Raw genomic sequence first — 14,139 nt, 5'->3', positions numbered from 1 at the left:
TTTGCTAGACAACTACTCTATCAGTTTCTCTTTTTCATTACAAAAGCAGAAAATACAGGTTGCAGAAAGTTGCTTCTAAGCCGTTTTGGGGAGCAGAAATCCTTTCTTTTCTGTTACAATAATGAAGAATGCTACACTGCTTCTAGAGAGACAACATGAAATCCATGTTGAATTTATAATGGCTATAAATTGTATAAATTTATACAATTGATTGTATTTATTCCTATGGTATGTTAACTTTACAGGCTTTTTAGTTATGCTTTTTCTTTTTCCCTCATTCTCTTACTACATACACAAAAAAGAAAATCTGGGGAACTTCATCTGCCTTTTTGTCTTGACCTTGACTTTCTTCACCATTAAGGATGTTCACTTCCTTTTTTTTTTTTTTTTTCTGTGCACATCTGCACAGTGTGTGCAAATATGCTAAGTAACTTAGCAGGGAGTAAAGAGTAATGGGTCTTCCACTTGTTGAAATTTATTGTTGCTGGTTCCAAGGGAGGGATGGGAGATGGGTGGGATGAATTTATGAGGAGATTTGATGTGGCAAAAGTAAATAGAGTTTTCACAGAAGTTGACTCTGTCTTTTAAATATGTGAGAACATTCAGCTAAATATCTTAAACCATGGTCAAGCCCTCTTAGCTTCATAGCATATATAATGGTAAAGATTGGTGATATGATAACACCAGGTGTAAACTCCAGTGATTTTGATCTGTGAAAAGAATCACCTAAATGCCAGGTCAGTTAGGCTGTGAGAAAAATGTGCGTCTTTTAATGCCCAAAACTGATTTAGATCTAACTCTGAGTTTTGAAATAGCTTGAGAGTTTAATTTGGAATTCTGAAATTATTTTTCTGTTTCCTTTTATGAGGTTTCCACTAGCATGAGTATATACAGCCTTGGACTGTTTGCTATGCCATTCATGTGTCTTGGAGGCTGAACTGAAGATTCCCTTTCCTTCACTTCTCTTCCTCCAATATATTGAAACAAAACAGTAGAAGCCACTGCTATTGGTTGTGTTGTGTTGTGGTATGGAAGGGGCACTTGATCCTATACCTGAGCCATTTTGAATGAACCATCAGAATACTTCCTCAGACTGTGTGAACATCAGAAAGATTCCATGAGGACAAGCTGAGCCAAAAAATTTGGATTTGCATCCCAAAAATGGCACAAGCAGAAGGATATTTAGTGTGTTGTCAGAAGGATATTTAGTGTGTTGTTTTAGGGAACTGAAAGGTTATTTATTTCATTGTTCATGGTTATTTTTGTTTTGAGCAGTCATGTGAAGAAACCAAATCCCAGGTGTTTGGACTTGTCCACCAGATACATATTTTATTTTATGTCCAATCTCCTACTGTTATCCTAAATGAGATATTGATTTGAGAAGCCTCTTCATTTATATTTGCTCACCCTCATTCGTAACAAAAAACTAGAACCTGTCAGAAGTTACCTGGAAATCTTTCATGCTTTCAACTTCTCTGAATTCACAATGTGACTCCTAACAATTCTGTTCCCATATATTCTTCCAAATTACACACTGAAGAAAGAGAAGTACCACTCTATGTATAAATACAAATTCATTTGCTGTTTTTGACATTATATTGGCACAAGTCCATCTTGTTTGCACCTAGTTAGGAGAAATTTGCATGACTTCCAAAGTGTTCTGTTTTGTTAGTTGCTGCATTTTGACAACTAGGAATGTATACAATTAAATTTAGTTCCTTTTGAGCCATTGTTCTGTTACAGTTTCTACTATTTCTGTTGTTAATTGCATAATGGACAATGTTCAAGGCACACTGTCTCTTAGGGAGTAAAAATGTCAGGGCTTCTATATCTGGTAAAGTCAAACATTCTTTGAATCATATACTAAAGTATTTGAGACATTCCAGAGTCTTCAGCTGAAGAGGCTTTCACTTTCCAGTGTTTATATTCAATACAAGAAAACTGGATGGATGGTTTGGTGGGACTTCTGTTGCCAAGCTGATTGTTGTAGTTCTCTGTTAATATTTATGAAGAATGTATAGTACAGCTGCACAGGGGCAAGCAGATAAATATGTGGTGGAAGCTAGCAGACCTGTTGTTCTCAGTTTTGTTTGGGTTGGGTTTTTTATTTGTTTGGGGTTTGTTTTATGAGGTTTTTTGTTTGTGTGGGATTTTTTGAGGGTTTTTTTAAGAGGTTTTGTAGGGAGGATTGTTAGAAATATTATCAAAGCTGTACACATACTTGTGGCTATGTGTATTGCAAGTTCTTGAATGTAGGTACTTTTGTACTAACTCCACTTTTGTGGAACTCTACCTTGAATCCTCAAAACAGTGCTCAGGTATGAATTTGAGGATTAATACTGAATTTGTAAGTCACGTGAGTACTACTTAAAAAAGCAATTATTAGGTCAACTCTGGGAAGTTCAGTTTTGATTCTTAAGGGCTTCTTAGGAGTAGAGGTGAGATGGAAAATGCTATCCATCAGGGGATTGTTAATTTGTTGAAAACTCTCAGACTGTTGGATTGAAAACCTACTGGGTTGCTGTAAGAATTACCTTGTGATTGGGTTAGGAGAGTGAATTCTCAGCTTTCTTTGTGGATCCTCAAATATGAAGTGGTTGAAAATTTCATGTCTTAGTAAGCCTACTGTGGACTCATCAGCTATTAAACCAAAGCTTTCTCTGTTTACATTAACAACAGCTTGGGTTTCACACCTGCTTGCAGATAATGTGTTCCATTTCAGCATAGCCATGGGAACCTTGCAGGAAAGGCTAAGGCAAACTCTCTCACTGGATAACCTGAACAAAACAAGTTGGAATTCAGAGGTTTGGGGGTGTTTTTTATATAATCCAATCAGAAACTACAATAATTAACTACAGACTCTCAGCAGGCCCTGAAAGGAGAACAACAAGATTTGTACAATATGAGCCAGCTAGCTTCCAGTTTTTCAGACTCCATAAACGGTGTTTCTTGCTTTTCTACAGTGAATACACAAAGTTGAGTTTCAAATGATTGTGTGAATTATAAGAAGCCTTTTTCCCCCCCCAATTGTTGGAGGTAATTTATATCACTCTGTTCTAATAATGGCAGCTGAATTTCCAAGAAACAAGCTCAGTCAGTTTGTTAGCTGGAGGAGGTTGCAGGTTTGTAGTAAGCATTTGCATTTTAGATCTTCGTATCTTTGGACCCGTTCTTTTACTTTGAACAGTTGTAATGCAAAACTTAACTTTACAGCAATTATTGTGAAAATAATTTTGTGATATTTTTAGTACTTGCCAATTAGCAGAAACTGTGTCCTTCAACCACATCATAAATGGAGAGATGATTTAGTATTTCACATCAGTGTGATAATTTATGGCAGAATTTTTGTGAGAATGTGTTTTGGTTTCTTTAGGACTTTGTATTTTATTTGGATCTGCATGACAAAAAATGTCAGTTCTTTGCTAACACCCCAAATCTTTTCTACTATTTTTATCAAGAGATGTGACCAGAGTCAAACAGATTCTCCCTAGGCAGAAGTGCTATTTCCAGGGACATTCCTACTATAGTGCGTGGTACCTGTGCTCTGACAGAGACTTGGCAAATTGAAGAGTAAAAAAAAAAAAAAAATTAATTTCTAAGTATTTATTGTAGGACTTTCAATACAGGAGAATTGGGAAGGGATTTGTTTTTGAAGTCTGAAAACCTTATCCAGCTGGTAAGTCTCTGCAGTGCAGCTGACAGGAAAAAGCAGAATTTTTACATACTTTGATAGCAGCTTTAGCATTACTGTAAAAGTAAGCCTCTTATGATAACCTCTGAGTAGAAGTAACAGTAGCTTCAGTGCAGAAACATTTTGGTGGTAGCTGTCATGCTAAGGCTGGAGAAGGGAGTGGAAGGACTATAGAGGCACCTCTGTTTTCCTTGCAACACCTGTGCATTCCCCAAAAGAGGAGGAATTCTTGTGCAGCTGTGAGCAGCTGACTTCCAGGCTGCTGGGCCTTCAGGGTGCTCATCTTATTTTTTTAGTATGGAACTTGACCAAGGTCAGAACAGATTCCCCCTGTCCATAACTTACTTCCAGGAGCACTTCTGCTTTCTGAGTTCATATCAATCTCTGCAGCATCTGTGGCTGTTCCAGTTTCTATGGGAAGCACCTGGCTAACAGCTAGGTTAAATAATACAGGGCTGGTTGCCCTTTAGGTCTGGTGGTATGTTCCAGAGAGTGGCTTTTGCAGACTAATACAACCACATAGGATAAGGCAGCAGTCTGTCTTCTGCAATACAACACTATAAACTGAGCACAGGGCAGCATTTTTTGAGGAAGAGAACGTAATTTGTTAATGAGCCTGAAGGGTTTGTCTCACTAAGCTCTTTGCTCATGTGAACAGAAAAACCTGTACTGTATGGCAAACTGCAATTGATTGTAGCAGAGACTGACAGCTATGCAAATCTCTGTGTCAACAGCGATTTGAGCCAGCAGGCTGGGCATGCTGAAGAAGAGAATTCCAGTAATCTGCTCCTGCCCTTATCTCTTGGGTAGAGCCGTTTAGTTTACAGCCTGTTAGAAATATGTGACCAGTTATCTGCTAGATTTATTACTTGAGCAGGACTCCTTAGCAACAGGTTTTTCCTCACAGTGTGCCAGCTACTGGGTTTGAAAACATATTCTTCCAAACCAAGCTGTAGTGTCCTTTATTTTTTGACAAACATTCTGAGAAGTTTGCTTGTTGTCAGTGATTCAGGTTGATGTCTGAGTCTACAGAGGATGTAAAAAAGCAAAAAAGAGGAACTTGGTGGATAAAAACGGGGAATTGTTCACGGCCTGCTTTTGCATGTTTGCCCAGACTGGTTGGTTTTGGTTGTGACTTTTAACATGTATAACGTTACATACATGTGTGCTTGATGTGCATTGGCAGCAGCGTGATTGGGTCTTGAGGTATCTGACTGCCTCAATGCAAAGCAAAAGTTCAGTTTCAGATACCTTTGTTAGTCATGCTATTTAACTTTCTTTAAGTAAGGACTTTGATGGTTGATATACAGTAAGAAATCTTGGTTTTGTTTTTCCAGAACCAAAAATGATAGCTGCAGGAAAATTTTCAAGTCTTCCCAGAAACAGCCCAGTGAACCACCAGTTCTCATTAGCTTCCTCCATGGACCTTTTGACCACAAAACCTTCACCAATTGAGCATCACTCAAACTCCTTCCAAGGCATCTCTATCCATGGCACTCTGCCCAGGAAGAAGAAGGGAACAATTCCCTCTAGGTCTTGTGATATGTTTAGCCACGTGGGAACATTGCCTTACACCAGAGCACGGCAGCAGCCACCTTTTGTACAGGACATTATAGAAGAGTACCCTCCAGACAATGGAAAGAGCAACAAACTCCATGCCAGGTATGTTGTATAACCTTAATTTACATATGTGAGTCGCATAGGGATTATTACATACTATTCTAGGCCTCTAAAGGCCCAGTCATAGGTACAGCTGTTTACTATAAGTTAGGTTTTCTCCCTGGTATTCAGTTTAGGTCTTGATGGAAGACCTAAGTAATTTTTAATGACTGTGTCTTCCCTTTGCATGTTTAAAAGGTATAATATTGTGTGTACTATTCCCATGGAGGAAATTCTTCTAAGTTAGTGAATTGCTTTGATATGACCCTTTGCATTGTTGTAACAGAGCAATTTTAAACAAGAAGTCATAACTGTTCAAACTTGGTTTTGATTTGTATTCAATGTCATATGGATGGAGGGCTGAGGAAAAGGAGAGTGGTGTTCCAGCTGCCTCAAATCTTGAGCGAAGCCTTCTACATGAAAACTTAGTGGAATCCAATCTACACTGAGCTAATGACAAATTATCCCTATTTATTATTCCTGTCTGACTTTGTGGTTAACATATGCAAAACTCTTGAGAAAGACACATACTCTTATAGCTAGCCTTTCTTTTGGGAAGCTATTATCATCACTGATATTTCATTGCTTACAAAAGGTAATTAGTTTTGTAAATATCCTTTTTTGTTTTTGTTTTGATATTGAGTTCTATAAAATGGAAAAAAATGACCTACTAACACAAGAAAAATTCAGTGTAATGCAGTGGATCAGTTAAAGACATAGAAATGAGATGTTTGGTTGCTTGGCTGATGGAGTTAAAGGCTGAGAAAAGATACTCAAATTTTAAGTTCTGAATTAGGATTTATAGCCTTGCTGTGTCCATCACTACATTTTTTTGGTTTTCAAGTCTTGTGAGTGAAGAAGAGTTCTAATTAGGTAAGGTTGTGTGTGTAGAGTGGTTTTCTTACGCTTTTTACTTGTGCTTTATGGGACCAAGCTTTCTTCTCACCTAAAAAGACAACTTTCTTCTCTATACCCCATTCATTTTAAAAGAAGAAAGGACCTGAGTGGGTTTAGTACTCCTCTGTCACTGATCTCTGAGTGTACCTGCTGTATGAACTGTATCTGCTTACATGAACTGGCTTTTAAACATCATTTGCTTCTTTTATTTACATAGTTTTAGAGAATGCCAGCAGCCTAGGCTGTTGCCATGGAAAGAATATGGTGATACACAGTGAAGTTATATTTTGTATCATCTTTTTTAAGAGCAGTTAATAAACATGATTTTCTTGAGAGACCAAATCCTACTGATAACTTGTCTTATGAATATAACCTTGTCTTAAAAGGACCACTTCAGTGCACAACCACTCAGAGTACAAGCAGAATGCTTGAGAAGAAACCATCAGCAAGGTCTGCCTGGTCAGAATTAAAACAATGCTTTTGAACTAATAAAGAGATTCAAAGGATGTTGTTAGTGCAGCCTGTGAATAGAATTTGTATCTATTGAGTCACAGTACCAAATGCTGTTCCTGTTTGATCTCTCAATTACTTTGCTAAAACACACTCTGAATGCTATGGTAACAACTTCTAACAATTGGTTTCTTTAATTTTTACAATAAATCATTATATGTTCTGCTCCATAACCTGACTGCACAGTTGTGTTAGAGCAGAAAACAATACCAACTTGGCAGTCAGCAAATATATCACTTCTTGAATCTTCTGCCAATGACACTGCACTTTTCATTAGTTTACTTTAAAGGAAAATTGAGACACAGTCTGATTTTCATGTGGTAAGCAGTTTACCATATGTGCTAAGGTATGTATTCTAATGGTTACACTCACATTGAAATTATCTGGGCCTAATAGTATAGGGGAGTCCATGTTTCCTTATTAGTGTTTTTGTAAAAAAAGCCCTTTTACTTCAGTGTAGGAATTTGTGAAATCATGTATTATTACAGGATTATTCTGCAATCAGGAGTATATCACTCTTTCATTGCTATAATGTTGTTTACAAAACTGAACATTTACAAAAACACATCTTAATGAAACATTATCATGATGCACTGTTCAAACTAAGTGCTGTGTTTGATGCCAGTGGGCCAGAACTAATAGTCATTAGGATTGCAATGTTCATGTGCACATGGACATGACTATTTTGAACTATTGCTCATTTATGTCATTATTTGATTAATTCCAACCTAAAGAACATAACTATGATAAAATTTTAATAATTCAAAGTGAGTAATACTCTCTTTTATATATATATATATAAATACATATCACATTATCTTGTAAAACAAAAAATAAGCCAAACTGGTGAGAATAGGAAAATAATAATGAACTGAGTCCTTCCCTAATGGAATTCTTCTGATTCTGAATTTTTTCTGATTACTTGGAGGAATTATCTTCTCAATTTTCAATGCAATAGGAATGTGTTCTCTTCCTGGTTTGTGAATGTACATCTCTGCTAGTTAGTTAGTTCAAGGGGAGAAAAAGTTTTCCATCTTGAGAAAGCTGGCATCTGAGTTTTAGAGTCTCTTGGAAATAATTAAATGGCCAGAGTTAGGATCAGTTGAGCTCTTGAAAGGTAGTTTTATTAGCTAAAAAAGAATTCACTCTTGAGAGTGAAAAAGTTTACTTTTAAAAGAGAATTCTCAGTTTAGCATGTAAAAATAAAGCTGTTTGTGTGTAATGTTCTTTATTATCTGACATTGATAGTTAAACCTAAATAAAGCTTACATGTAATTTCCCTTTGACCTAATTCGTGGGTTATCTTTATTTATTTAGCTCTGCCTTGTATTACGATACCTTTACTTAGAGGAAAATTGTTCAAATTCCCATCTGTTGCTAGAACCAGTAGCTTTTTTTTTTTTGGCCTGTGTCATGTGGCTGCCATCAGTAAACCCAAAATTTCCACTGCATTTGGATTATTATGGTTCTTCATGAGTGACATTACAGTTTAGCAGACTTGTGGCATTTTCATGCTTTTTCATTAATGCAGCCAAATGTCCCTTAAATAGACAGGACCTAAAAGCAGTGCAGAATTATCACTGTCACAGTAAGTTTGAGTGTGGTGATAAAGACAGCTGTCAAAGGGCTGTTTTGACAATCTATGCCATTTCAGTTGGATGTCAACAGTACTCAGGTAGTCTTGGGTTAACACAGTAGTTATCTCTGTGGGTCTGGTACTGGCTCTGCTATAAACATACTTGAATGTTATCTCATTGTAGAGATGCAAGGAATTTCTGAGACGTTATTAAGAAGATGGAATAGAGCAAAGACATGCAAATATCCCAGAGCAAAACTAGATTCCATTATTGATACCATGCTCTCTGTTTCATGAGGCAGTGTGATTGCAAGAGAGAGCAGAACAAGTGATTGCTTCTTGGACTGTCTGTCAGCTGACAGCTCTAGTATTTTCTGTTCCTAAACTCATCACCGCCACATTCACCACTAAATGATGTCCTCAAGTGCCATATCCAAACACTGAACACTTTCAGGGATGGTAACTCCACCACTTTTCTGGGCAGTCTTTTACAATGCTTTTACAACCCTTTTGGTGGGGAAAAAAATCTTAATAAATGTATTATTAATAATCTAAAGCTCCCTTAGTGAAGCTTGAGGCCATCTCCTCTTGTCCTCTCATGCTGACAGTTGTTGCTTTATTGGTAAGCCAAACTACACACCAGGGAAAGAAAAGGAGAGAGGAGCATGAGGCATATTCTGAAGATTTTTTTTTCTCCAGTTGAGGTTTGAGTTGAAGATAGTACTGTTGCAAGATACAAGAATCACAGAATACTGTGAGAAAGAAATGTGTCTTTGATATCCCACTGTCAAACAGGTTCTAAGGTTGTTTTGTGGGGAGAAAAGTAATGCAAGTGGTGTGATGGGTTCAACATTGTGTTGTCAGTGAGTCAGGCTAATAAAGATGAGATCTTCACAATCAGTTAAAAGACAGTGAAGGAGAGAAAACATAGTCCTTTCTCAGTACTGGTAATTCCTCTATTTCCTGCAAATAGCTTGTATTCCTGTTTAAATAAACAGGTTTTGTGACAAAATTAAGTGAAATTCAGTTCAATAACAGCTCCAGTATGAAATTATAAATTGTTAAGAGGTCAGAAATAGGATCTGAATTTGCACAAAGTTGATGCTGTTGATGGCCATGATGCTTTGAAAGAATTTAATGGCAATTTTAGGTTGGACAATTTAGCACAGCAATAAAATCAAAGCTAGGCACAATTTCTTAGAAATATGTTTATTAATTTTTGTGCAGTTTGTAGAGTTACATGCCTTTTTTTAAAGCCTTTAGTATTTCAAAAGCCTTAGTGTCCACTTAGAAATTTAGTGTTTGAAAGAAAGAAAAATAGTTAATTTTGCCTTTGCCCTGTATGTAGTGTAGGATTCTGTAGAACAGAACTTTGGATATTTTGGGAGAAACTCTGTGGCCACACATTGCATTTAATCACTGCCTTCCCTCTGCTGAGCCTACCCCTAGGAAGTGTTGAAGCACACCATCTGCCAGAAACCATCTCTCTAAGTTTTCATGCTAATTAAAGCTTTAAAACAAAGTTGACGTTAATTTACGCTGGCTGTTTGATATTATACAGGACATTGTGAGTGTGAGCTGGTTTAATTTCTGTTTACTAGTTTTTGCAGTAAACCTGCATCATCATCCTTGCAGTAGCCATTTCATTTCCTTGGCCTTGTAAAGACAATTTTTTTTCAAATCCCATTCTTTGACTATACAGACATTTAAAAAATGGAGTCACTGATAAACAGTAGAGTTGTATTGTTCAAACTGGCTTGGAATCAAACTATTTCATGCATTTTTCTAAATAATGTATAATGCCCTGGGTGCTTTGTTTTATCACTATTCATGAGTGGGTCTGACGTACCAACTGGTGAGAATTCAATTTTTTTTCCCCTGTTTTTGAAGCTTTAGTTTTAACTGTGTATGAATTTGAAGTGCTGAGTTGTAACTACAGAGCTATAATTTTAATCTTTTCTTCTTTGCTACTGTTTTAATTTTCTGTTCTCAAGCCCAGTAAATTCCTGGCTATGCTGTAAGTCCTGATTATGATTATACTTACAACACTCCTGTTTTTATTGATGTGGCTACAAAAAATTCATTTTTGTAGGTAGACAAGGCATAGCAGCTTTTTCTTACACCGCCAAGATATCAAGCGTGAATTGTCCATATCCATTTTTTTGTCATGGTTCAAGCACGTTAAAAACGAAAAAAATTAAATCTGGCAGGTGTGGGGAGCCATGGAAGAAAATATTTTTATTAGCTTGATTCTTTTACTAAGGAAATGGGCAGACCAGTAGCTCTTAATGTCTTCCAATGCTCATTGAACCTTATTGCAAAAGATCAAAATGTGATAAATAGCCTGTAAACTGAAGTACATTTTATAGACCGGCCCTAATTATCTACACCCAGATGCAAAGAATACACTTGTTTTCTGTAGTTCTGAAATTATGGTAAGTGTGTGTGACTGCATATTTAGCTAGACTTCAGTTTCTTGAGTACTGGTCAGCAGACTTTTTTTCCTCTTGTTTTTCTACGTCAGCTGTTTCAGATGAAGTGCTCTCATCTAGCAGTGGACTTTGTACTGCTGTAGCAGAGAGTAGAGTAGATTAGTTTATCTGGTTGTTTAGGATGTTCTGTTCTTTTCTGAATTTTGATCTTCAAGGCTCTGCATGTTTGGCTGGATGATCCTCACATATTTGTCTCATCTAACTATCAAGGAAAAAATAAAAATATGTTCAGTTTTAACCTTGACTAATACCACTGACTTTAACAGGGTAACTTTATCAGCAGAAAGCTAAGCAGGCTCACTGTTCTCTACAGTGCTTGCCCTTGTGCTTGGAGGGCAGGACATTTGGAAGTTGGCAAGGTGTTAGTTTTGAAGTATAAAGCTATGAATGACTGAATTCTGCATTCCCAAAACTCTTCCTGTTCTCTTAGTGGCGTTACCACAATAGATCAGGCCTGCTGAAGTCCTTGAATTAACAGTTGAATTATAAAGGAAAAGAGTTGGCAAGGCTGTGCTTGGTGAAGAGAACACTATTCAGGAATTTGCTTTATCTTTGTTAGAATTTGCAGTTTATTTTGCTTCTCCACATGCTGCAAATTCTGCTTTTCTTTGGACTTGGAGAATAGGGTGGATCAGGTATTTGAGAACATTTATTTTTTTCAAACTAGTGGTTTTGAAAACATGATTTTTTGGATTATTTTAATTTGAACTTGTGCTACTTTTTAATATTAATATTGTGTGTACACTTGAATGATTAGGTGCACTTCGAAAATTAAAAATAATTTTTATCAAGGTTTTAATATATCTAGTAAAACAAGTATTTTATATGTTTCCTGTGGGGAGTAAAGTGAGTAATACTAGGTTTTTTCGTTATAAAATGCAGTGTAGTTCTTCAAGTATGAAAATATTTGCAAGATTACCAGGAAGAAGACCAATATCTTGGTTCCCTTTTAAATTTTAGGATAAGGTGGGGAGGAATTTTTATAAATGCATGAAATTTTGAAAGTAAAAACAGTTACGGTTTTGGTGTAATGTCTGAAACTACCTCTTAGTATGAGTTTTGTATATAAACAAGCCTGAACCAAAATGTTTGTACGTGGCTGTGTTTCTTTAATAAGAGTAACACAAGTGTGCTGCATTTGGGCTAGTGAATATCTCATTGACTTCTGCCACGCACAGGTTTTTCAAATGGAAGAATTCCTTAGATGTTGCCAATACTTCATGCTTTTTGTCACAGATTTTCCCATTCTTTCTCTGGATGTGTCCTGTTCACATGTGCACCTGCAGATCTCTGCTGCCTCAGTGGTGGAGCAGAGCTACCCACTAAAACTGGGAGATGTTTGTGGTAGAAGGAATGCTGTGTTGGATAAGGAGAGAATAACTAATGTTATCTGCTTACATTCAGTATCACATCCTCTTATCCTTTAATTCTAGGGGTTCTTTCTGTTTTGGCTTGTCTACCTTTTCTTTTTAGCCCTCTGTCCGTTGTTGGGTTCAGATTATTCTGTTGTGAAGTTCTACTTCACCCCTTTGTTCCCATTTGATGCTCACATCCTCTTTCTTTGCTTGGTGGACATAGACCTGCAGAACCAATTCTTCACTTCTTGACTTTTATGGGGATTTTGGAAATCTGCCCATGTGGGATCTTCAGAGAGGGAAATGAGGAAAACAGGACAAAATGTCTCAAAAAGAGAGACCATCTCTTCAGTATTAAAGGTGAATTAAACCACAGTCCTTCAGCTTCTGCGCAGAGGAACTGAAGTTCCTTGTGGGATGAACGCAGTTGTATCATCGTTTGAAATTATTTGTGGGATCATGATCTTATTGTTAAAGAACAACTTGCCAGGTAAACTTGAGCCCAAATCCCTCAAAGCCCCTATCAAAATTGGTCAGTGTTGTTTTTCAAAAAACTTCCTGGAAACTTTTTTCTGGCTGTTTCTTCTTTGAGCAGAGTGTAGGTAGTGGAAAGTTTCTTGAATTACTCCTTCTGTCACACCCAAAGTTCCTTCCCTGGCTCTGCTGTTTTCTGGTCTCTTTTGTAAGTGTTATGGAGTGCCCTGTTCAGTTGTACCAAGTGCTATATTGCTTCCTCATCCTGCCTCCTGTTCATATGTGAGCATTTGGTTTCATTTCCATCCCTTTTATGCTTAAATAGTGGTTAAATGTTACATAGGGGAGTATATTCCCAATGCATACTTGCCATATCCAATGCAGAAAGGGATCTGATGTGATGAGCTTTTTTTAGGTGGGCTAAGGGAGTAGACAGGAAGGACAATTCTTCCTCCCACTATCATCTTCTTCAGTGCTAAAGCCTTGTATTAGCATTCCTGTGCTTCCATCCAAATACACATTTCTGAAAGATGTATTAGCCAGGTGAAAAACCATACTTTGTGAATAAAGTGTACCTAGAATTAGATGCATTTCAGATTAGTTAGTGGAGACTGTGATTCTACTGAACATTTGTCAGTGCTTTTTTTTTTTTTTTTTTTTTTTTAATATACATATTCATTTTGTAAGCTGAAACTGATTTTGAACACTTAAATTTGTGGCACTGGATTCAGGATAACTGCACAGCAACTAAAACACTCATTGTAAAGAATTGCCAGCTGAAGATATAAGTCAACAGGCAACAGCACATATATAAACCAGTTTGTAGTAACAGTGTCTGTTTTGGATAAGCAATAGTCTTGCTGCCCAACCATTACTTTCATAGAATAGATCTTGGGATAAAATATTTAAGAAGGGCTTTGGTGGGCCTGAATGTTAAGGAAAATAGAGGAAAAAGAATGGAGGTGGCTAGTCTGAGCTTTTGAACAGCTTTTTGGTATTGTGTGTGGTGCAGTAACAAGTTCTTCTGGAAAAGGTAGAAAAAATGGTGTAGATTTTTCTGCTGCAGTAGGTAAACTGGAGCAAGTTAGAGGGATGCAGATTGAAGTGGTAAAAGTAAATTGTTGCAACATTATCTCTGTTGGGGCATTCTGAACAAATAGGATTGAGATTTAATTTAATTCAAGGAAAAGTACATTGCATCTCTTCTGGAGTTTTAATTACTGGAGTCCCTGCTGTTCTTTGTGTGAGCTGCAGGTCATCACACAGTTAGTCATAGCAGTTTGCACTTGTTTCCACTGGTGTTTGAATGAGTCATGTCCATGGTGCTGTGCAGCTGGAGGCAGAAGGGCGGAATGCCCTTAGGAATGCAGCAGAAGTGCGTGTGTGAAGCAGAAGCTGCTGGGGATAAAATCAGGAGATCTTTTACTCTAGTTTGAAGTACAAATAAAATCAGTCTGTGCCACATACACTGAAACATGCCATGTC

At 37.1% G+C, this 14,139-nt stretch overlaps 1 protein-coding gene across 5 annotated transcripts in view; it reads left to right on the top strand.

Moving 5' to 3' along the window:
• The window catches only part of BCAR3 (BCAR3 adaptor protein, NSP family member), a 98,721-nt gene that overhangs the window by 43,539 nt on the left and 41,043 nt on the right, over positions 1 to 14,139 (top strand). For 4 of the 5 annotated variants that reach the window (XM_053950631.1, XM_053950630.1, XM_053950632.1 and 1 more), the window contains one exon: positions 5,029 to 5,353. In XM_053950631.1, the coding sequence (XP_053806606.1) occupies positions 5,029 to 5,353 (325 nt within the window). Of the gene's footprint in view, positions 1 to 5,028; positions 5,354 to 14,139 lie in introns of those variants that run through there. The other variant, XM_053950634.1, reaches the window with a different exon arrangement.

This window comes from Vidua chalybeata, chromosome 9 (assembly GCF_026979565.1).
Source record: "Vidua chalybeata isolate OUT-0048 chromosome 9, bVidCha1 merged haplotype, whole genome shotgun sequence".
Lineage (NCBI taxonomy): Eukaryota > Metazoa > Chordata > Aves > Passeriformes > Viduidae > Vidua > Vidua chalybeata.
The sequence above is the reverse complement of the archived record's forward strand: the minus strand, read 5'-3'. Positions and strand labels throughout refer to the sequence as shown.